General features: G+C 39.6%; 2 protein-coding genes and 1 non-coding gene across 3 annotated transcripts in view; all 3 read right to left on the bottom strand.

Annotated features, from left to right (window-relative positions):
* Positions 1 to 838, bottom strand: part of LOC128894624 (heparan sulfate 2-O-sulfotransferase pipe) — a 75,631-nt gene extending 74,793 nt beyond the window's left edge. The window contains exon 1 of the mRNA XM_054156474.1: positions 645 to 838. The gene's annotated coding sequence lies outside the window, so the exon portion shown is untranslated. The remainder of the gene's footprint in view (positions 1 to 644) is intronic.
* Positions 839 to 1,337: 499 nt separating this feature from the next.
* LOC128894620 (bromodomain-containing protein 4) lies at positions 1,338 to 25,470 on the bottom strand. The gene is made up of 9 exons (XM_054156465.1): positions 25,127 to 25,470; positions 16,420 to 16,665; positions 5,817 to 6,050; positions 5,381 to 5,556; positions 4,942 to 5,260; positions 3,916 to 4,404; positions 3,473 to 3,703; positions 2,517 to 2,763; positions 1,338 to 2,438 (listed from the first exon to the last, which is right to left on the bottom strand). Exons 1-9 carry the CDS (start codon positions 25,241 to 25,243, stop codon positions 2,344 to 2,346), a joined length of 2,154 nt encoding a protein of 717 aa, XP_054012440.1. The 5' UTR covers positions 25,244 to 25,470; the 3' UTR covers positions 1,338 to 2,343.
* Positions 3,194 to 3,274, bottom strand: Trnal-aag (transfer RNA leucine (anticodon AAG)). Its single transcript has one exon. It is a non-coding gene; the product is annotated as a tRNA-Leu (tRNA).
* Positions 25,471 to 25,688: the final 218 nt, after the last annotated feature.

Below are 25,688 nucleotides of genomic sequence, written 5' to 3'. Positions count from 1 at the left end.
TCACCTACAATTTTATACAAATATATATATCTTATTATTCATTACCATTGTACAATTTGTCTGTGCTTACGGAGCGGATCTTCTGTACGACTATCCAATTCAAGATATTCCGTTAATCTGTAATTAATATTACTGTTGTCGTTTCCACAGAAGAACGCCTCGTGATTATTCCGATTTTGCAATGCATCCATACCTCCAGTCTACTTCAGCTAACAGTACACTCAAACTGGATGGTCTGAGAAATATATATACGCACTAAAACACCAACACGGTTATGTGCACTCAAATCGATGGTGGTATTTTTGTAATTGAACGACTCGTGAGAAATTACGATTACGTAAATGGATCATTTGACGCGAATTAGGAAAATTTTCTTTGAACTATAACATCTAGCTGTTGCATGACAGCAATGAATATTTCGTGATGACATGGATCTCGTGTATCTTTTTTCTTCGAAATTCATCGTCACGACCAAATGACTTCGATTAGAGTGACGATATCAGAACTCTACGTCCTTTGATCTTTTTATTGTTAAAACACACACGTTTATTAACGTTTCGTTTTTAATTGAATTGTGAAATCTAAAATATGCTACGTCACGGTCGTCAACACGACGTATTCACTGAACTCTTAACTTAACTCACCTTCGATGAAACGTCGTCTCCGTGATGCGAATAATGCTGAACAATGTGGACTCTATTTAAAATCTGTCGACACAATTGGAGACGAAAATCACAACAATATTAATATTGATGAACAAAAAACGAAAGATCACGGACCGAACAACCGACTGAATGCCACAATTGGCCACAATCAGACATATGCGCATGCGCCGCTGTAATTGGCGGGCGCGCGTAAAGTAGCGCACTATTCAAATGAATTTGTTGACGTTTCAGTTATGTTAAGTTCTCAGCGATCAGATTAAGCGTCTTTCACAAAAATAAAAGTGATATTACCCAACTTATTAACAGTTACACAGTATTATTTATAAGGGAGGCACATTTATATATTTAAAAATAGTTTACTTCATATAATTTCCAAAGTTTTTCTCCATATTTATATTACATAAAGGTTGTTCGATATAAAGTTACATAAAAAGAAGACTGCATGAACAATGCCAAAGTATTTACCATGGAAATTAATCGTATCCACTCTATTCTAATGTAAAAATAGTAATTTGGGAATATTTATTAATACTCTCAATTCAGGCGTATTACTAATAATAAAACGGTACGTTCAACTAAACTATATTAAAAGCTCCAACAATATTTTGTATCTGTGTGTATGTATGTCTTTTAAAGATTTCGATATTAAAAGCATGTACTTGTTGTGTCGAGTCTAGTCAATAATCTTGTCACTTTATTAATTGTCATGAAAAAAAAAAATATATATATATATGTATATAATATAGGAATACAGAATAATAAAATGACCATACCTTAAAGAATTTAGGGTAGATGCAAAGTGTGATTCAGAAACGTATCTGCAAGTACAAAATGAAAGCTACACAAATAGACGCCAAGACTGGATTGGATTTCACAGAAGGATCGTCGAATTTTATTTTCGCGCGTTTGATGAACCGATTTAAAGCTAAACAAACATATCAGTGTTAATTGCGGTTAAGAAATTCGAAGCTTTTCTTGGCAACATTTACCTAATACACCAAGCGATCGTCGTGAAACATATAATACAACCAAACCTGTTCTCCGATCATCTGAAAAGCTATTTTTCTTAATTTTTCTTCTTTTCAACGAGAGCGAAAGAAACGATCACAGATTATATTTCTATCACCCATTTCCTCCCTACATGCAGCCGTTATCACGAGAAGAAGAAACTTTAATGACAAAGTTAGTTCAAAGTTAGTTCAAAGAATATCACTGGTATCAATGGATCTCTTTCCGACTACTCAAACGTTTGTTCTTCAATGTAAGAATCCCTACATTTTACGATAGTCGTTATTCACTTTTATTACTCTATTTTTTATCTTGCCAACGTGTTTACGAGTAGCCTCAACGAAACGCTGACCTCGCTGCTGCTTTATGAAACCGTGTAATACTACGAACTTAATGAAATAATTTTTTTTTTTATCTCCGCGACTCTCTGTCCCATTCTGCTCCTCTAGTTAGTACCTGGTCGTGGGTTTGCCACCGAGACTTGGAAAAATGCAGGATGCGTGAGGAAGAATTCGTGTTTGGATTTCCTGAAATGGTACTTATTCTTTAGGTCACAGAAACTGATCAAACATGCTTCGAGGTGTTCTTTTCGTTTTTTTTTTTTTCAGGGACATTCGCTTCGACCGGGTACGACGAGGCATTGCTATCCGATATGCGCTTGAATATGAAATTAACAAGCGCAATCGCAAGCGCAACGACGGACGCGCTTCTCGCGACGGTGGACGAACGCATCAGGAATGGAGCGCACCGAACGCGGTTGCATATCTGCGAACAAAAACAAACAATTATTAATTGGAACTAACAATATACGAAGTATAGCAACGAATAGAATTCCTAGCTTACAGTGTGGGCGGCTCTCCTCTTCCTGTTCTTGTGGTTGCTGCTGTTGGTGCGGCTGCAAGTGCTGCGGTTGCTGCTGCTGCATCATCATGTGTGTTTGTTGCTGGTCCTGTTGTCGCTGCTCCGATTCTTGATCGGCGTTTTGTCCGTCGGTGACTTCGGCACGGGCTTCCACGGGTATGTCCAAAGATTCAACAGGTCTCAACGGAAGAGCGAATCTTGGCATTGGGAAAGCGTTGCCCTCCACGACCTGGGGATTAAAAATAATTCTAAGTTGATAAGCGGTATCGTCGAGTGACTTAATAAAATATTAGGTTGTCCCGAAAGTTACTTTCGCGAGTTGCATTCAATTATTTGATGTGGTCGTGTTTATATAAATAGACAATCTAATTTCATAGATATTCATGTTGTAACAGTAATGGAGCAAAATGAATCGTGCACAATTCGGTAATGTAACATAAAACATAAAATATTGTGCATGTATATATACTTATTAATAAGGCGAAAGAAACTTTTGGGACAACCTAATATATCGTTGAGAGGAAATTGAATATATTCGGCAGGAGAAATGTAATTGAATGTGAGAGTTCTAGAAGTGTATAGATGAAAATAGCATCTAATAGAAATTACGTGTTACTGATGTGTATATCTTAAGAAAATAAAGAATAAAAAAAGTTAACTGGCAGCGGTGGGATTCGAACCCACGCCTCATTGAGACTGGTGCCTTAAACCAGCGCCTTAGACCGCTCGGCCACGCTACCTCGTATTCCCCGATGAGAAATTCGAGTACACCAATTTTTAATTATACCTTGCATCAAATTTTTTATCATAATACATAATATATGTATAAATCATAATATATAAAGATCAACAACGTAACACCTGTAACTATTCCTTTCAAGAAAGGAACTCCCTATTGCCACTCGAACAATATAAAATAGTGTATTGTTGGAAAGTACCTGGTGAATAATGTTGCGAATTTCCGCCGGTACAGGGAAGTTCCTTTCCTCCTCGCTGTCGTCGTCCGGTCCAGGGAAAGGTTTAGCTTCCTGTTGTTCGTTGGAACCATCCGGTCGCTGGCGGCCCTCGATATTTCCATGCTCCAATAGATTTCGAACCTCTACCGGAAGTGGAAGTCCCAGAGGAATGGGTTGAGCTCCTTCCGGGAACGGCTTGAATTCTTGCACGTTCTGAAACACACGAATACATCCGTTGTCGGTGAAATTGTTGAAATAAAATAATATCTCAGCATTTAAACGATAAAGTACCTGGCAAGGTTCTTTTTTACACCAGTTCACCATTGTCAAACAACAAATCAAAGTCGCGGTGTTTAGTGAAGGTAAATGTCACGAAATGCGAGGCATTTCTCATCTCTGTGAGTACTTTTAATATAATAAATTACCTCACGGCGTGCACCATCAGGTACTTGTACTGGGACGGGTCTAGCCTCGCCAGTGATATGCTGAATGATATTCTTGATCTCCAAAGGCACCTGTTGGATGATCCTTCGAATTTCGAACGGAATTCCTTGGAATGGAGAGCGCGGTCTCTCAGGAACTTGAGGCTGGGGTTGCTGAGGCTGTGGCTGAGGCTGGGGTTGCATTTGAGGTGGCATCTGAGGTGGCATTTGAGGTTGAGGTGGGCGTTGCTCGGTTTGCGTGATCATTACGTGTGGGATCACCCTCTGCTCGGGAGCCTGACCCTCAGGCTGCGGTACTGGGGGAGGCATCATCATTGGACCCTGTTCTTGACCGTATCCGCCATTTGTCTGTTCAACTTGTTGGTACATCATGGGTACTTGTTGGGGATCCTGGGGCATCGGTGGGCGCATACCTCTCACGAAATTCATTGGGAACTGACGCACTTCGATGGGAATTCTGCGCATTTCGATCTAAACAAATCGAAGCTCGTTAGCTACGTCAACGTTTGCAAGATGTACTCGCTGGAAGCGATTTTCTGTGGTCGTAAACCGAAACAGCAGTTATTGCTTTATTGACACAGGTAACTGATCCCTAGGATGACAGAGCTGTCGCGTTTGTGTGAAGCTGGCAGGTCACTTCGCGGTAGCTTATAAATAAACTACGGATCTTTATGCAAAATAAAATCGTGCTTATAAAAATTGAACCTAAATAGGAATTTATTTTATTCTGCAAATATTGTAACATGAACTTTACTTTCAATCCTTTTTATATTCTTCCATATTGTTTTCATTTTGTAGTTTCTTGCACATCCAAATTTCCTATAAATGCTAAAGATCCGCAGTCTACTTATAAATAATTAAGAGTTCTGATATCATTCTCGATAGCTCTATAGTTCCTGATCAATTTAACTAATAATTTTATCAACAAACGATAAAGTGCCACGAGTAATCAACCTTTTATTTTAAAATTGTACCCGTTTCGTTGCGGTTAACGTGACATAGACTCACCTGGGGTCCCATCGCTGGGTTCTGTGGTCCCATCATGGGCCCTTGCGGTCCCATCACAGGCGCCTGTGGTCCCATTCGCGGAGGTCTCATTTCAACGTTCATTTGAGGGAGATTTCGCAGCTCAGGGGGAAGAACACCCGGTGGGATGTGGTTCAGACCGCGTGGGTCGCTAAGAGGTAACTGCTGCATGTCAGGAACTTGATACTGAGTGTGGACTTGGTACTGGTGGTAGCCTGTGTTCTGCTCCTGATTTTGAAGAGGCACTTGGACAGTTCCCAGGGGAATGATGATCGGCGTGAGCATCTCGTTCTCCTGTTGCCTAAGAGCCAAACAGCCTCGTGAAAACGGACAGCAACTCTTTGACGTGGTATTTAACTGAGGTTTGGATAAACTTGGACTTTCTTCAAAGAGGATCCTTTATAGAATAATGTCTACGTACTCCTGATGAGGATTGCCAGATTCGCAAAGAATAGCAACGCGTTCCCCGCTGAGCCTTTGGTAGCGCGAATCGGTAGCATTCTCCACGTTGTTGTTGTTAGCACCGTCCATCACCTGGTCGGCCCTTCGTCTTTCTACTACGCAGGAAACTCGGCTGCGTGCTTCTTGGATCAAAGTCTGGAAAGAAACGAGATTGTAATCTTCTGTATAGAGAGCTATATGTCTATATAGCTCGACATGTTAAACAGGATCCCCAGTTTCAATTTAACGTCGATCTTCGTCATCCGGTCATAGGTTTCCTTGTATTAAATAGGATCAGATCGCTAACTAGGCCAGAGACCTAGATGATAATCACCCGATCTCATCCCTGCCACTCAAGTCCAAAGGAGCTCCAATTAAACTTGTTGAGCTATACTACACACTTCAAGTACACTTACTCCTGCAATCTCGTCAAAATCAAACTGAAGAGGTAGTTTGATGTGGACGGGAGGGAACTCATCGTCATCATAGTCGTCGTCGTCTTCGTCGTGGTCACCATTCTCGTTGTCTGTCTTTGAATTATTCTCGTCGTCCTTCTGAATTTTTATATCCTTGGTGTCTGGCTCGGGATCCTTCTTCGACGGTGTGTTCTCAGCGAGGCTCTGCTGGATCTCCTTCGCCGCGGTGGACTCCTGTAAATACAACAAAATCTTCCTTTAGTTTCGAGCAACGTATAAATAACAAATATTAGCGCAGAGCTAATAATAACTTCCTCTTTTACGTATCGAATAAATTTCATGCAATATGGGGATACACAATATATCCCATTCCTCCGACTGTATTAACCCATTGACGTCAACAGTCGTCTCAAGGACAGTCGAGTCCACTTATCAGCAGTCATCATTGTTTCCCTTTAATAATTTTTAATTCATCGTGAAATAGCGTCATGCGTTACACAGAGTAGGCAAAAAATCTGATAATCATAAGAGTGGCGATGGTGATAATATATTTAAACAATATTTCCTGGTTTCCCATCTAAATTTCCGAAATTATTAAAACTAGTGTTCCACGAAAAAGTTTTTTATTTGAGCTAGAAATCTCTTGGTTTAATCCCGTATACAAGATCGCAGTGTTTAATCAAGCGTTGCTCGTCTTCGATTTCCATCGTTCGGGCGAGGTTATAGTGCGATAACATAAGGAAAGTTCACTTTCACTCGCGACCTGATGTCGCGACCAGGAAGACGAGTTGCATCAACGGACGATTGCTGCGGAGATATTTATCCAGCTTTCGAGACTCCGAGCAGTGACGGATCTAGACAGAAACTAATTGGTTCGGGGAACCCACGTCTCAAATCGCATCTCCATTTTCGTATACACGCTTTGTGCATTCATGACATGTGTGTATGCGAAAAGCATATGCTAAACGTATACAAAGCGCGCCTGTTAAACATAAAATATTAATATTATTCTATCTCTTAATGTAATTTATTCCACGTGCGTTTTGCATATGTTTCTAGATTAGCATGCCATAAATGCGTTGAATCTATAGTCCAGTTATTATTAGGATAACATGTTAGGAGTAGGAGTGGAAAGAGCTAAATTAAAAATCTTTTTAGTTTGAGTTTTCGAAAAGTTATCTTCGTGGTAGGTTCACTCCTGGCGCTTACACCTTCTTCGGTTTCTCTCGCCAGGAAGAGGTACTTCGCATGATGCGATCCAATTATCCCCGTGGCTACGATTATTGCCTGGCTTTTAATTACATTTAATCGCCAATGATAATAATAATAATGGCCGTCCAAGGCGATACGCTGCCGCGACATGCTCCAATTAGCGCCAACTGCGAACGGACCAAGCGATTTCATAGATTCTTACGAAGATACTCTGGGGCCGCCGGAAGAAGGAGGAATTTCTTGCAAAAAAAGTAAAAGTGCAATCCACTTCTGATTTGAATAGTAGATGTTCTACACTTTCACATTTTTTCTCTAATAAAATTTGAGACAGCGTTCAATCTTAAGACCGTTCTTCTTAGATGAGAACAAGTTAAATGACTTGTTCAATGAGTCATCTTAAGAGCTTCTTACGATATGTTAATGTTGCAATGAAATGTAAATTTAGATTGTCAAGGTTGATTTAATGAAGGAATAATATATTTTCTCAATGAAAGTATTGACACGTAAATTGAAAATCTGAATGAAAATTGTGTTGAATGAACAGTGTATATGAAAAGTGAAATAAATTGATTGGATTGTAAATTGTATTATCGTAATAAGAATAATACCTGAATATCAATCTTTATTTATTTATATGACCATTTCTGCTCGAATATCTGACCAGTGTTATTCTACTAACGAAACAATGTAAATGTGCCAAATTGGATTCCAATGAAAGAAATTCGTGTCGAACGTTAAGTTTTATTTCATTCTTGCGAGCCTCTCCAATTGATATTTCAGCAAGGAATTGCCACGAAACACGTACATATTTAGTAAACGACTATAGGAAGGAAGTTGGCACTCGTTACTTTCGAGAGCCTAATTTGTGATCGGTCAGCAGGAAACCATTATCGTGCAAGAAACGTTAGTTGCATCAGGTACTGGGCGAGCTCTGACGATTCCGACGTTTCTGTTCGTTGGGTTCGGTGTTCGCTTACTTCGCGCAAAGTGACAACTTTCTAGAACATCGGTGAACGTAATGAAAGGCAGCTGGAATGGCTCGGCTACCGACTCGGCTCCTGTCGGACTTCGATCTTCCCACTACCGTTCAGGCGAGTTACGTGCGAGCTGTTCGATAGCGTGTTTACTTTGCGAGAAAGTTTTGCCATTTTAGGGCAAAACTGAAATAACTGCAGATACCTCGGGCAAAGAAAAGTGGATCGACATCTACATACACGAGTTGATAACTCTCGCCTCGCGATACTCGATTCCGCAAAATACAGTATTCACGTAAAAGAAATGGATACTCGAGATTTTGTTTTGAGTGGTCTATCTGCGCATATTTATTTATGTTCTGGAAAGCAGTAGAGATTAAAAACAAAATGAATTATTGATTCGTTTTGAATTTTATTACATTCAATCATTCCAAATTGTATTCGTGATCTACAGTATTTTTGAATCTTTTGGAGTTAACTTCATCCGATTATTCATTCTAAGTTCAATCTGTAAAGTTCTACAGAAACGTGAGATCTCTTAGGAGTTGTTTACTCTTGAAGATATTTCACGACGTTAACAGGGCAGATAGATACTTTCCACTTGGGAAATTGCTCGGTCAGGATGTAGAAACGATTTTGCGGTGCTCGAGCGACAACCTGTATAATCGTCAACCTAGAACGGGACGAAACAAGTGAAACTTCTCGAGTCCTCTAAACTACAGGTGACCACGATTTGCGTTTCTGGCGTCATCGTATTCCTTGCTTCTCTATATTTATCAATATTTAAGTCTCAACTACAACTGAAATAGATTATAAACTGATGCATTCCACCTACAGATTAAGAAGAATTTTTCTAATCACATCTAAACATTAAATAAAGGATTCTTCTCGAGACAATACAAACGTATATTTTACTATGAACAGCATTCGTGATTCACGTGAAAAAAGAAAAATAATAGTAAAATTCTCATAGAAATTAAGCGTCGAATGATCTTCTTTCGTAATTGTTTGGCACTCGAGAGGTTCACTTCCGTCCACCATTTGGTTTTCGAGCGATCAGGTTGGCAAAGAACAAGAAGGCCCTCGCGAGGAAAAGGAAATCGACGGATTTCGCGTGGTGTGCAATATAGAGGAAGAAATCGGTATTGCAATTTGCCTCGGAGACGGGGGCACGACCATTCGCTCCCACAGGCTTTCTTTAGAAATCCTGCCAACCCCTTCTGCGAGCTGCCTATCAATTAGCGGACCATTATGACGGGTAATCATCGTCATTACGCGACATGCCCATTGGCAGGCTTGCATTACAGGACACGGCGTGTTCCCGATGGTGTAGATTTGCACTCTCGTACCTTCGTCGCTCGGAAGATGGAAATCGACGGCACACTTTTGCCGTGTTCGAGGAACACTGTTTCTAATCGGGCCGTCTGGCTCTCCCAATTCATCCTTGCTCTTTATTTTTACCAAGTAAATTATGGTCTTCATATGTCATTTGTCACTTTATTTTGAACAAGAAAGAAAAAAATCATGTACTTCATATCGAACAGTGCTCTCTTTTTGCTCTATAATACATGGTCTCCTCAGGTATAAACCATTAAGTACTGGTTTTAATATTATTATAAAGAAATCCATTGGAATTTTTAATCTCAGATGATCCAGCTTTGCCTAACACTGCTCACTGCAAACCATGTTTTTTTTTATATCCTCCAACAGTTTCATCTTCCAGAATATACCTTTCGAGTCAAGAAACTCTGATTACAAAATGTATATTAACCGATCATAGAAAAAAATTCATGAATGAGTACTCTTTTTCGATCTCGCAAGTATCCCTAGCCCATTAATGCAAGCTAATTTTGCATCACATGCATATATCATGGAAAGTAGCAAACGATCGTTAACACTGACTCAAGTTGCATCGATTATGAAACTATCCTCCTGATTATACTTTCAGTCCTCGGAATCTTGGAGTCTCTCGCGCTAAATAATCGCGGAATAAACGGTTTATTTTTCCATCGTCGCGCGCCAAGGCGATTCGTCGAGTTTTTAACGGAGAACGTATCGCAGTTTAAAGAGCGTCGACATGAAAGCATCCTGAGGATGCTGCGCCGCATTTTTTCAACTCTCTGATGGAAAGGTACGTACCACAACGGAAAGTGGGTTGCCCGTTGCACGCACCAGTACCAGGGTGAATGTTCTCTGAAAAGATTTTCTCTCCTCGAGCTAACTGTATTGTTAGCCGGCTCGTTTCTGAGACTCCGTTCACATGCTGCATCACCTTGACGATGGAAACCCGCTCCTTATCAATTATCAACGATCGTTTTCGCTCGTTCGACGCCTCGTTCGAGCGTTGTACTCGCGCGTATTAGAAAATCCTCCCGCTCTCACGGGAGTATCTAAATTTCACTTTTCCCTAATCGCCTCGGATCTCGACGACTACTAAATCTGGGACTTAATTGCGGTGTCTCGTTTAGTAGTCGAGCAAATAAATCCCTTCTTTTGGTGGTTAGAAGAGAACATTCTTCATTAAGCGACGTTTTAATTGTATTCGCCAAGACTTTTCAAGCTAAAACGCCTTGAATAAGGACAGTTGGTAGAACAATGACAGGCAATTGTATGGAAAATGATGTATATTGCATTTTCTTATCTTTATTCACATTTGCAATGCAAGATTCTTTCTATTAATTATATTTATTTCGGGTTACGATTGTTTTCCATCGTTCCGCCAATCTATAATATAATAATAGAAGAACTTGCTTGCTTTTATATTATATTTTTATACTACGGGTCAACGAAACTACGACGCTTACGAAATCATCTAACATGAACCAACACAGTTGATTTGAATACCTGATTTGAATAATACGAGTCGTACTTGAATGTTGGACTCGTCGATAAATTCAGTCAACAAGGTTTCGTGGTCGACTGGTACATAAAACATAAAACTCGTGTTGAACGATGATACAAAATTCATGTAACAGAGCATGCAGTATTTTCTGCACTGTTTAGAAGGGAAAACTCGCGATGGCGTGCAACAAGAAACAAAAAAAAGAATAAAGAAAAAAACGGAAGGCGAATAATTAAGATCAAGAAAACAGTAGAAAGTACTGATAATTTCTGAACCGATTTTCCTCGGCAAGAGGCTACGTAAACAGTGGATAATTTTCTTCCCTCCGTTACGCAAAAATTAGTTCCAATCGAACGACTCTCATGCAACGGAACGTTTCATAATGCATTCCCTTAGAAAATAGAAGGAAAAAAGCTAACGTTGCATAGATTCGCTTGGAAATTCTTTTGTCATCGGTATTCGGGAATGCAATTCGAAAGAAAGCAAGCGAAACGTATCTTTAATGTTTAATAGAAAGCTATTTGATTTTTATACGCAAATTACATGTCACATTTTTTGTTTTCTATGAATTGTTTTTACTTGAACCTTTGGTACCAAAGCTTGAGGATCTCTTCGAACTCTTCAGCACTTGAAAGAGTCAGAAGTGCTTCTTAGAAACTTCGATTCTCCTTCGGCATTGTGAAATCTCAAAGTGGCGATTAATGTCAAGGCGATCAAAACCACAAAAGGACGAAGCACTTCGAACGTACGACACAGACAAATGAGGATAATTAACACGCGCGTAACAAACGCGTATCCTTGAAATCGATTAGTCTAACGTTCATTGCCCTTCATCGTTTCGATAGAAAAATAATGGCGTCATGGCGAATTTGTTGTAGATGCTATACAATTGGCATGTATGTTTCGCAAGAAAGGGTTTTCCTTGATAGTTAATCGATCGCGTGTCGAAAGTTAAACGCCTCGCCGAGAACATTAGCGTCTACGCTTTTTTTCCCGCTAACAAGTGAAAGTTTGTCAGAGGAGATCATGCATTCCTCTGATAATCATCAACCTATGTTTTATTTTAGAGAATTCGTCGTCGATCATATTTCTTGCCAACATTTATCTTCGTCGAACGTTCAATTGATTTAGCTCTAGAAAATTCGAGATGAACTCGACGCATTTAGTTTGAAAATCGTTATATTATATTGCATAATTGTTGGTTTCTTAAGTATCGTTAAAGATACATATTACTTTAGCATCTCCACTTCAAAAATATAGAAAAACCGATACAGAAAATTCTACCTTTTATATTTTCTTGTTATTAAATTTATAAAGATTTCCACGTACGTTGTTCGCTCAAATAGCGCAGCTATAGCACGGTTTCCGGCTCGCTTATGGCAATCAGTAGAAAGTAAAATCGTCGTACGAGTCTCGAATAGCCAACCTAACGCGTTCGTACGAACCTAATGAAATGGCGAATATCGATTGATCGCTGAATGTAAAATCAAGGGAGCTCTCTATGTGTCTACTGCAATTTGCGTCGTAGTATTTCGTCGACTAACAAATCATGCATCTACCACATTTGCATTGTTAAATTAAATATAACTGATAAGATTAAATTGAATAACTTTAACTGTATTTATTATTCATATAGTCGTTTTAGATATTAATTGGTCTATTTTAGATACTATTTTCTCTGATGTTAATAAAAGGAATGATTTCTCCAAAAATAAATTTATCAGTCCTTGGCGTCCATTGAGTTCATTTATAAATCTCGACGTCAAAGTTCATTTGTACATGAACGATCGTGTCTATTGACTATTTTTGCAAACAATCCTTCAGTCGTGATTAGATCTAAGCGGTGAAACGAGTCACGGCTCGTAAATGGAAATTTTCTATAAAGTTTTATTTAAATCGCCGTTAAGTCGTCCTTGTCCCACGATAATGCAAACGGGAGGTGTTCTGCACGCACCAGTTGCTCCACGAACGTCCTCGTTTTGATACAGTAACACGTCTGTTCGTGTTTTATCACCCGTTGGTGACCAACCACCTGATATGGCCAGAATAGTTATCTGGATCAGCGTTCCTTAATCTAAATTCGGTCGCGGTCATTTAAAGTCGACTTGCAATCTAGATTTGTAGAATCCACAGATCCTATCAATTCAAAGACAATTTTGTGAACTAACACGCCATTTCTGGCGGGCAAAGTAATTTTTATAATAAAATATTTGAGGCTTTCGCTGTCCAGCTCTTCGGGGCATAAGGTCCCTTGGGTACGATATCCAGCAAAAGAATCTAGAAAACCTAGAAACTAGTAAGCTATATCAACGTTTAAAGAAAATTTCACGCGTTAAGAGGTTAAGGACGAACATTTCCAAATCGACGATCGATATAGGTATTCCGAATTCTAAATTCCGAACACGTGGCGCGATTCGTAAATGGAGAGAAGTGGAAAAGGCGATTTCCTGTTTCGCGTTAGGATAGCGTACCGAGGAACGTAACCCGAATTACGTAATTCACCGTTGCGGTTCTCCTTGAACGCAGCTCCTAGCACCGGTGAGCACGGCTTCTTAGCGTTTCGTTTTCTGCGTTTTATCCTCTGTTTGTCTACTGGTACACCGTTCTTCGCCTAGCTGGACGGCAGAATTAATTGTCGTTCTCTTCCTATCGATAAGTCTCGAGGCAACGTCTTTCCTTTGCATACAAAGGTGTTCCTAAAGCTCGGCGATTTACGAGCGAGAAAACGTGTTCGATGTCGCTCCTGGAACGATTAATCGACGACGGCATTGAAATCACCGACGGACGAGCACGCGATCCTGAATAATCGAATCCCATTTGGTCGCATCGATTGTCACGCTGTTACACCGTTTCCGTCCCCTTCTACGATCAATCGACTTCAAAACAAACTTTGAACTGTTGTAATTGAGTGCGTTAATGATTGTAAAATTAAGAATAAATGTCGAAATGGAAACGTCTTACTCAAAGAATTATTTTTGGAACTCTTCTTAAATTTAAATTCAGTATATCAGGTGTAGACATTAATTCTGCGCCTTTACGTTCAATCGTTTGTAACTATAGTTTAAGTAAAAATATTTATTCGACATTTCGTTAGGCTAAATTAACTGATTCAGCGAAACGCGAAATTTCCATCGCTGAAAATCGCAGCAACTAGTGATTCATTCACGATAAATTGCAAATGACTACCAGCTGGTCAGACGTGGTATAAGGAACGAGGATCACGTGACACGATATACTACATACTTTCTTGCGGGAACAAAACCAATTTTCTGCACCGCGAGCCAGGAATCCGCAATTTGCGTGCCCAATTCAAATTTTCGCCGCTCTCTTTTTGCAAAGCTGCACAAGAATGCGCGCGTCCCGTCCCGATCATAAATAAATCCACGCTTTCTAAGTTCCTGAGGTTTTTATGACTAATTCGCTCATTAACATCCCCCACTCTCCGTCACTCTAACGAACATTAGAAGAGCGTGAAAAGTCTGGGAAAACTTTCATCGTCGAGGATTGTCCCTGGTAATTGCATAATTATGTGCGTCGTGTGCCATCTCTGGCCTCGAATTAGAGGTTGCTATTTTGGATTAATATTTAGAGAATATTTCAAACAGTATTATATTGGGTTAATTCATAAATAATTTCAACAATCATGCTGCTGGAGTACCTCTACACGTAGGTATTTTTAATTTGCTTCCTAAATGAGAACAAGTATTGATCAACGATGGTGGTTATACAATTGATTAAGATTTATTATGTAATAATATATTTGGAAATAAATTATAAGTTAGAGAACAGAAATGATTTATAAATCAACTCAATACTTCTTCAAAACCGCCCAAGTCAGCAATGGCATTGTTACCCAAGTATTGAAATCACCGAAGCGCTACTTGTATTGGCGTTCATGACTTTAATACATGAAAAGTAATCATATTACCGATCCAAATTTTTTCTGTATCATTCAAAGTCCACTCTCCCATAAATATAAAAATTCAAGCCTGCTCATTCCAATAATTAACAGGGATAAACTTTTATTTATTTTTTTTATCAAACTCATTTTGGTTTTCTTAATTAAACAGAAATTGAACAATACCAGAGTCATGATATTCACCAAACCCTTATGATAGAGAGGAAAATATTACGTCCCTCACAAGAAGGGACCTCTAATTACGATCAATACTCGATAACAGTCGAATCGTGCAGTACGCTCGCCAATTCCCGCGCTACGAATCTACTCCACGGATGAAAAAGTTCGCGATAGATCATGGCAAATCTCAATAGTTCGTTATTGCCGATAATATCGAAGCGAATACCACAAAGAAGGGTGTGACCGCAGATCCAGCACGATCCTTTCGTTCCATCGAGTGCCGTGAGAAGCCATTCTTCTTTGCTGTCTCATCATAACGGGTACTTATGCTTGGTAGACTGCATTAAAATTCATATTCGCGTCGACTCACACTAATTTCGACAATGACCCAGGCATCGACATTTTCATTTCATTAATACGGTTATCAACGAAACGCAGCGTGTAGAAATTTAATTCGTAATAATCTTCTTGTAATTACAAGAATGATATATTCTATGAATACTTTCTCGCAGATTAAAGATACCATTAGATAACTATTGCCTCGGGACTTCTTCCTTTTCGTTTATCTTTTTTTCTTGCTAGAAAAACAAAGACCAATTCTACTTTCACGTTTTCACTTTCATTCTCAGATACACTTTTTGCTACCACTTATGTTTTATTGGGGTGCAATATCGATTCGCGGCGAAGAAAGTAACGTAGAACCAATGGACAATTTTGAATAAAACTTTCGTTTCCGCGTTATTCTTACAAAGTAGATGCTTCTATTTTAGTTAAACCTTCGACACAGCGGCTATCGATTATTTATAGCAATTTTCCGTTTCGCTAAAGCTTTAACAACTTTTGACGTTTTCGAATTGGTTTCCTTGCTTATCGCGTCGGCGTTAATCGTATTAGCGCTATTATCGCGACGCTCGACGTTTCACGTCCTCACTTTCCATCATAAAGTCGAACAACTCGGGAAACAATCCGCGGGAACCGATCGATCAGCAATTGTATCCTCGAGGCGTTTACAATCGACTGAATTTAAGGTGAAAATTTAGAAATCTCGAAAGCTGGTACCGTGCTGACGCGAGACACAGTTTACAGCGGCAGGCGACCTTTCTGTTTAGAAATTTCACGGAGGAAAAGCCATTCTCGAACTCGTACGTCCATGACCGATGTATAGCGTATGTTTCTTACTTGGGAATTTTAATCCAAGTTCTACAAAGCGGTATTATACTGGCCTGCACTATTTTCTTAGTTTTCACTGTTGCACATTATCTTCGTTCATTTTCGCAAATTCAAACAATTTTTCTAAAGAACATAAAGAAAATAAAAGAAACCACGAATTTAATAAATTTCAATAATATACCTATGATTTTCTAGCTGTCTTCTTCCTATAGGTACTATTAATACCAAATAGAAAAATTCACTGAAATTATAATCACGCAACTTCTATTAATTTAATGTCTCTGTTGCAGATAAGATTGTCTTTTACGGGATGTTTCGTTAGCTTACCTGGATGAGTGCCTCTGGTTGCAGGTGCTTCAGGAATTCACCTTGCTGGTAGTTGACAGACGGCTGCTGTTGCTGGAACCTCAACTCTGCTTGCATCGCAGCGATGGACTCGGGGGTGCAGGTTGCTCGAGCCTGGACCCAGGATGCAGCAAGGAAGAAGCTACCAAAGACGAAGGACATTGTCACCAACGTGATAGCTGCGATCCTCGCGATTTGAACCGCTGTGCTCTTTGGCCTCATGTACGCCTGAAAACGAGTCAAGTGTAAGACAAATATCCATCGGGGTTAATTTTTATGATAAATTTCACATAGAAAACGCTTTTAAAAATAGCAACGATATAAAACTCCACGCGTGTAAAATAATCCTCGTTTAAAACGATAAACTGTAGTCTGAAAACGTTGATCCAGAAAATAAAAATTCATTCCTTTTCACTTTCGTGTATCTACTTCCCACAACTATATCGGATCCGAGCGATTGTCGATCGCGCAAGTATTACGGATACGTAAGAAGAGAATGTAGGTTAACAAGTTATTACTGTACCAGTTTCTGTAACTACCGTGTTCGGTAGTCTGAGTATAATTGAAGAGCACGAAGTAGCACGACACATTTGGTACATTTTGCTTTGGTAAAAAAATCATTTTATTCGCCGTGTACCGGAACCGTGTACCTCTTAAGAACTAATTGCCACGAGTATTCCGTCGCTATTTCTGTCGTACCTATTTTATGTTAATCATAGGTGTATTTCATGGTTATATCGGTCGTAGCGATCGTTATTCGCGGGCGAAGAAAGGAATCGTTAAACCTGACTTCCGTGGGTGATCTCACTGAGTAGAAATCAACCGGTAGCATAAATTTAACTATATTCACATCAAGGATCTTTAGTAGTCTTGTGCTCGGTATACTTCTATTCTTCTGTAATCTTTGTTCACATTATATCCAACATTTTCCACCTCGAATCACGTAGTCACATTAATTAAATACTTTATAAACTGAACGATGATCATTTGCAATTACGAGCTGGAACGTTATTTATTTTACGTTTTGTAGGTAGACCAAAGAGAATTTTTAATTATCGCGTTGATTGCGTTTGCTAACCATTGAAAAAATTAAGGAATGCAATTGGATCGAATCAAGACAAGTTTCTCCTAGAGAAAAGACACGACTTCCAATTCTAAGTAATTCCTTATTCTTCTGAGCAATTCAGAGAACAATGAAACGAGTTAAATGCGAACGACAGAAAGGAAGAATGATTGCAGGTAATTGTATGAGAAAATTATTTCTAAATGGGATTGTCGTACTTTTATACACATTTTACTTCTCCGATTACTCGCGTGTCCACTCGATGGGACAAATTGCGCTTAAGATGGCGGAATTATAATCACAGGGAGACTCTAATGGCTGGCTCGTTACTCGAATCAACGAAATGTTTTTCTCGGACAAACACTCAATTGAGATTTGAAAATTTATGTGTCTATTCCTTTGATACGATATACATGAGATTGTTTATCGACCAACGAGTCTATTTTAAGTCGTATGTAATTTACGTGAGTAAATGTGGCTGCATCTCGAAACTAAATGTTTTTTATTACTGATTGAGTATGCTATCGAAGTAACGACCACATTTTGTGGGACAGTCAGTAGAAACGCAGACACCAATTCATGGTGGATTCGCGCACCCACACCCGTCGCGATGAATGGATACACCAACGAAACACGTGCAAGAATCATTATAGGATAATGCGTTGGATGCGAAGCGTGCACGCAGAATGCAATCACATAAATGTGTGGAACTTCATGCTGGCTAACCAACCGAGTCGAGGTCTTCTGTCGTTTCACGCTCTCCTTTCGCATAGTCTCGCGTCGTTCCCACTCCGTGGAATGAAACTAATTGCGGGAAAAAGTGAAAAACGCAATTGGAGAATCTCACAGTTTCCCTACACGCGATTCCTCGTTAACTGTCACCGACACTTTCAAAAATTGCAATCAATATCAACGCAACGTAGAATAGCGTACTTTGATCTCATCGTTCCTTCAAATTTTTTTTTTTAAAGAAAACCATTCGTGAAGTACGCTAAATATTAATAAAAACTATCACATTCCTTCGATGTAATTAATTAGGTGTAGAAATTAATTCTTGTTTATAAAGAAAAATCGTATAACTTTTAATTTTCTCACAATCACAAGAGCATATGGATAATTGTAAAATAAAATGTCGAAGCAATCTATGTGATTAATTATTATGAAGGTTGGTCGAGTAAATATTGAATGTCCATCAGGTTGAGACTTGGGTCATCGGGTCCAGAACTTAAAAAATTGGTACTTTAACAGAGTATAAAGTAAATATTTTTACTGAAATCAGAGTCATAAATAGTTGAATATAAAGCGCAGGATTCATTTCTACGGCCAATAAAATGTGCAACTAGATTTACATACGGTTCTTTCCGCTCGTTTCGTTTTATTCGTCACCGAACCGTGAAAATGATGCCGGCAAGTGTATGCAACAGTGTATTTCCTCGGTTTAAGACCGATTGTGTAGAAGAGTGTAGATCGACATACAGATGTACGCGTAACACGAGATGCACCGGTTGTTAGTTACGAGGCGGAAATAAGCCTGATAATGTAAGTCTTGCGCTCGATAACTGTACCCTGACACTATTATTTCACGCCTCGAGCTCGTTCCGTTGCCCGAGTGGACCTTGGAAATCATAAAAATTCGCCGCGAATACCAAGTGTAAGTAGGATGAACAACGTTTCGTTCGAATAACAGATATGGAATCAACGTAAAATAATTTCTATTTATCGAGTCACAGACAGAGGTTTGTCTGTTATTTCGCGATCGTTGTTCGTTATTGATAATTGGACGGGCATCAACGTCATCGCGACGTTAATTATTCAGTGGAGATATTCTAATTAATACGATATCATTCGCATTTCCCTGTCCTTGTGGGCTCGATGCAGTAATCGCGTGACTTGTAGAGGATACTATGTTCTCATCGACACGCCCAGACATCAACGAGACAAACATCCACGACATTGACAACCAGATGGACCAGTCGCGCACGAATTCCAGCCCATCTAGAACGTTCGTTCGGCCCGCAACTTGAAATTCTCTCTTTCGAACGAAATTATAATTCTTCAAGTCAGTCGAAACTCGTTTCGTTTTATTTGTTCTGCTGCTGGAAACAATTGCTCGCTACTGATTTTGTGATAAACTTTTACGTCATCGACTGATGCGTTACGAAACGAAAGAGAGTACTTTCGAAAACTTTTATTTATTATTATCGACGTGTAATGAATAACCAGGAAGAGCCTCCCGCAGATAACGATTAAAACGACCATCGCCGATTACCATAAAGATAAATCGCCATGCTTCGCGTGCATCGACATGCAAGGGGATTTACCTAGCATACCGATTAGCTACGAAGTTCCTGCGTAACTACGAAGTTTCAATGCTTTGGCGTTTAATTGTACAGCCGTGCAATGGAAGCACTGTTTTCGCGAATTTTCGTGAAACATCTAAAATTAGGAGAATGTGATTATGCAATAGTGTAACTTTTAAAACGACACCTTGTTATAAGAGATGGCGAATTGTGGAAAAATAATTCTTTCCATGTACGATCGCGGGTTAACGTTTTCCCATCGAAACGATCTTTGTTCGATGCACGCAGAACGATTACGTGTGTTGCTTTAATTGGTACATTAATGAAAAGGGCAAACGCTTGTGACACGGACTGTACTTGTACGTATTCATAATGACCTCGATGTGGATGGACGACTCTAAGGTGAGAGGCCCCGAGGAGATAGTAGGCCATCCGAGGCTGCCTTTATGCCGCTCGATCTGCCAGACAAAAGTAAACAGGCACTGTTGCCAGGCACTCGAGACGAAAGGATATTATTATACGTCCAATACTCCATTTGTAAAATAATAATTGGCAGAAACAAATATTCATACTGTATTCATTTCTTAGTAGATACCTGACATTTATCTTCGTAGAGTGAATCGAATTAAATTGACGGACAGGTGGCCATTTTGGAGGAAAATGACATTTGAAATGACAATTATATTGCCAGATAAAACAAAAATCGAAAGTGACTAATTGTACGTTACGTTCGTTCGAGTGTAATAGTTCAGCAGACAGGCACGTTGTTCGCTCAACGAAAGTTTGTTGATATTAATCGATGAATTATGAAAAGAATCCTACCACAATGACTCAGTTAGCGTAAGTATACGGGACTTTGTTTTCAACCGGGGAAGACGCACGGTGTGGCTAATTAGAATGGAGGAAGAGTATTAGAAACGCCCGTCATTCTTCCGCGATCCAAACGCTACGTGCCTTGGTGTGCACGAAATTGAGAATGGTAAGAAATTCCGTGACAATTGTAATAATTACTTCACACGACGTAAACACGCCACGATAACTACGTAAACACGATTTTACAACCGCTACACATTAATTCTCTTTATCTCTCGTTGTTAATTCATCTTTAAAGATATTTTCGAAAGATTTATACGAACGTCCTCTATTCCGAGAAATAAACCGCGAAGACCGACTAAAATGGCGGAAGTCGCGCTGTAGGAAAGACGCTCTTCCGCGAATCGAACGCTAAAATTTGCGTCAACTTACATAAGAGACTTAAACGATAATTCGCGGTCTGCAAACTTGTAAGCAAATAGTAGCCGCTAAGAGAAATAACGCAAAAACAATCGTGCCAGGATGTTACTTCGTCAGCGATGATTTTTTTAAGATGTTCGCGAAAGAGCAACGCATAAAAGCGTTACTGAACTAACGAATACAATACGTATAATGAACATACGTATAATAAGTATCGCGTTACATGATATCGCAGGAAATTCAAGTTTCAATTATTTTCTATTCAAATAATAGCAGGATGACCACATGATGAAATGATTACTGATATCTACGCCCTTGTGTGCTCGCAACTTGCGCGCAGTCAGTTGTGCACAAACCACGCATTAAAGTCTCCAGACACGCTCGATATGCCCAGCACAGATTATGCTATTTACTCGAAGCTATATGCTTTTTCTACTGGAATTTGATCGATTCAGCGATTCAGCGATTCTCGCGCCATGTCGAGTGTATCAATAAGTAAACATCGCACGAGAGTCTATTATTTAAATATATATTTGATATTCTATATGCATAAATGTATCACTTCGTCCAGGGCATTGAACGCTTACATTTCTTGTTATAAGCATTGCTGTTTATAAGTAAGATTTGGGCGATAGTTCCGTAAACAAACACAACAGAAGCTGACTGAATCAATGAAAATCAATGAATCACACGAAAATCTAATATTTAATTAATATTTCATTAATATTATCCTAGTGCATTACTTATTGCTTTGTTCGTTATATTAAACGTTCGCGTTTCATTACTGATATTATTATTAGCATGGGTATCTATTAATAACATTTGTTCGATAGTTCCTTAAACAAACAGTAGTTGACTGAATCAATGAAACTGAAATGTTGGCTTCCAGAAAACCGTAATTGTTGCGATGCAACGGTGCAGGCATCGGCACGTGATGTGAAACGTCAAACACTTTTTAATTCTGTTCGATTTGAGCAATTCCGGTCATGCTTCGAATGAAAAAGAAACGCAATTTAAATCACTCCTGGTGAAATCCACCAGACGTACGCTGTTTTCAGTAGTGGGCTATGCATAATAAAAAACAAAACCGTTGGAGCAACGTCATTCGGTTTTATAAGTTTTATAATACATTCACCTTGAACAGCAAGATTATTCGACATGGAAAACGTTGAACACATTGAGATGATGACACGTCCGACTGAAAGTTGAACATACTTTCCTAGTCTTTCTTCTTTGAAGGACAGACATTCTTTATGTAACCAGCCCGAAACAAATACTGACATCATCGCAAACGTTCTTTCGAGGCGTGGATATTTTGAACGTGGAATTTCTGTAGCCTCCGCGAATAAAGAAACAAAAGGTCGTTTCAAATGGCCGCCACGAAAGTTCCTTGCGCCGCCGACCGACCGCGTTCACGGATAGTAGAAAGTTTCCGGTTTTGATCGAATAAACGAATAAATAAAAAACAAAAAAAGAGAAGCGTAGCTGACGTTGAAAATGAAACCACGTCGTGCGTGATTTTTCAGGGCACATGGCGTCACGCTCGCAAAATATGTAAGTTCCTGTATTTCACTCGCGGAAATTACAAGATGTAAAATGTGACAAGGTTACTTTTCCCGCAGGTTGCCCGACTTCTTCCACTCGTACCAACGGGTTTCGTTCGATCAAGCAAATCAACAGGTAGCAACGCGTGATCGTGACTCGTTCAATTAAAAACTTGTCCGGAAACTTTCACGGAAGTGCGTTGCACGGTTTTCCGCGCTCTTTGTAACGAACACCGCTCTCGATTCAAAGCTATCACAAATTTTGTCGTGGAATAATTTATCGTATCCTCCGCGCGACCAAATATTTCCATTAACCTGCACTCGAATAATTTATCACAGTTAAATTACCTGTGCCATGACTAGAAATTCAATTTCTACGCGTTTGCTTTACTATTATAGCATCATCGGAAGATTAAACTTGTAACACGGGTTGAACGAATAATATGGCGCCCACTTGTATGGTAATTACTGTACTAACATCTAGATACTGAAATATACGTTGTCCTCCACGAGAATGATACCAAGATCTCATCCGTAGAATCGGGTCCTTGTAAATATTTTTATCAAACTTGGAAACCTCCATCTTCGCTGACCTTACTTTTTAAAATGCACATTTTGCCACTCAATGGTAGCCATAAATCCAACGCATGTTGTATTATATGAACGAGTGAATGAGTGAACCTCGATAGAGAACTTTATTCATCTATTACTCGAACGAAATTCTGCTCAACTCTGCTACAAACTTGATACAAATAAGCGCCAAAAGAATGTCACGAATCGCACGATTGTTAACGAATTTCATCGGCAGTGTGGCGACACCGTCCGCGCGATCCTTATCCATGCATAAACAATTCGATGTTCCGGAGTCACGAACCATGTCGAATTGTTTATAAACTGTAAATTCAAGCGTGCACTGGTTTCCAAGAAAAAAATCAGGCTGCCGTGGTCGTGGGAGTTCGAAAGTTTAATTGAATATTCAGTCTGTAAACGAGGAGACCGAGAATCGCTTTCGAAACTGCACCTTCGTGCAACGTATGTACTCCGAAGCTGAGATAAGCAAAATTCGTATGCGTACGACAAATTTCGAATCACCGTGTTTATCATACTTTATGTTATGGATTTATGGTGTGAATGTGTTAAAAGATACCTAAGTGGTATTGTTTTACTATATTAAGTAATGCGGGAATGAACCTGATGTATGCGTTAATAATTGGGTTATTTATTATAGTAAAATTTTGCTCGACTCCGTCCAGGAATTGACTCGCACAATGGGTGGTCAAATTGTTAGTTACACGTGTTGAAGATTCATACAGTTTCGGATCGATAGAACGAGTGTCCTTGATGCCAAGGCGAAATGTTAGGTGTACTCATCTTTACGGATTCGACAACGAAACCATCGCAAACAAACTGAAGCATGATTTGATGCAAAGATGAAGAATTGAGAAGAAATATTTAAAAATCTAACTGAATGTGTTTGTGATGTACATGGCAAAATTCTAGACTGTTGCGTGGATGACCAAGGTTCGAATCCATACGTATTTGTAGAAATCTATCAGGCAATTCATAGCGAGAGATAGTTTTCCCAAAAATATTTGATTCGATGCGCCCCGTTCTCATTTTAACTCTCTATAGGCTGAATTTTTGTTCTACAGACAATTTTCAAGGGATTTAATTTAACATTGCAGGCCGATGGAGCTGCCACTCGCCATCAATATTGTTATTGGTTATCAGAGGCATTATATTAAGTTGTCCCAAGAGTTTCTTTCGCTTTATTAATAAGTAATACATGCACAATATTTTATGTTTTATGTTACATTACCGAATTGTGCACGATTCATTTTGCTCCATTACTGTTACAACATGAATATCTATGAAATTAGATTGTCTATTTATATAAACACGACCACATAAAATAATTGAGTGCAACTCGCGAAAGAAACTTTCGGGACAACCTAATACAATTAATTCGTACACGTCATCTTATGAAAAAGCTAAAATTATTTGATAAAATGTCGATATATTAGCGTGTATCCTGAAATAACTTTGACGGAATCATTAAGAGTTGATACGAGAAAAACACGGTCTAAAAATATTAGGGAGACTGAAAAGTAATGTCGTTTCTTTTACATTAAATTTAAACAAATTTTTAATAGATAATAGATTTCTACTTCTAATTAATTAAATAATCGGCCTCGTTATCAACAGCCTTCTGCCATCTAGTGTAGAAATTTTCAATACTAGATCGATAAAAATCAATGAGGGAATGGTAAACAAGTATTGCAGAAACGACATTGCTTTCCAGTCCACCTAATATATATAATACCCTGGTACATTCGCACCCAAGAATGTACCGACTTCTATCACGTGTAACTAACAGTCTACTACTTCCAACTAGAAATCTATCCACCCACTACATAAAGAATCAACATATGAAACGGATACGAGCGAAGACCGTGAACAAAAATTCCCGTCGGCCCGATCAGGTTCCACGAAAAGACTCCCTGATCCCTAACGGGAGTTTCTCGTTCGCTGGAGACTTGAATGCTTACCGGTGGTGGTTCGGCGGAGGAGTAAACCTCGCTGGGCGCGTAATTGCTGTGCGGCTGGGCCATCTTCTCCGAGACGACGGCGACGGTCGCCAAGGAATCCGGTTGTTCCTTCTCCATATTCTTCCGTGAAGCCTCTTTTCAGCACTGAACGGAGACCACGAGTTTCCTTCTTCTTTTCTCTCCTTGTAGCGAGCGAGGGGATCCTCCGTGGACGAAAAATCCTTTTCTGAATCGACGGGTACACTCGAAGTCGATCGCTCGGCGAATCGACGAGCAGTGAGCGCCCGGCACCGTCTGACACCGCTAGCTTAGGGTTGCCCCCACCAACGACGAAGAACTGCTGAACCTTCTGGTACACCTTTCCGATGGGTATGTCTTCTGGTACCAAGGTGTACCTCACCGTGTTCTCGTTGTCGGACTTTCTAAACACCGCGCACACGACGGCTTGTCTCTGTTTGCGTCCGTAGGCAGAGACGGGAACGAGCTCGTATAGGTGAATCCCCACCTGACAAGTGCGTGGTTGAACCACGGTGATTCTCGCGCAGGCGTCGAGGTCTGACCG

This window comes from Hylaeus anthracinus, unplaced genomic scaffold (genome assembly GCF_026225885.1).
Source record: "Hylaeus anthracinus isolate JK02 unplaced genomic scaffold, UHH_iyHylAnth1.0_haploid 4, whole genome shotgun sequence".
NCBI lineage: Eukaryota > Metazoa > Arthropoda > Insecta > Hymenoptera > Colletidae > Hylaeus > Hylaeus anthracinus.
The sequence above is the reverse complement of the archived record's forward strand: the minus strand, read 5'-3'. Positions and strand labels throughout refer to the sequence as shown.

Excerpts from the sequence above, each read along its gene's own strand:
- LOC128894620 (XM_054156465.1), bottom strand. The coding sequence starts at position 25,243 with ATGGAGAAGGAACAACCGGATTCCTTGGCGACCGTCGCCGTCGTCTCG. Across the intron at positions 5,557-5,816 it reads ATTTTGACGAGATTGCAGGA|ACTTTGATCCAAGAAGCACG; the intron begins GTAAGTGTACTT and ends GTTTCTTTCCAG. Across the intron at positions 2,764-3,472 it reads TTCGCAACATTATTCACCAG|GTCGTGGAGGGCAACGCTTT; the intron begins GTACTTTCCAAC and ends TTTAATCCCCAG.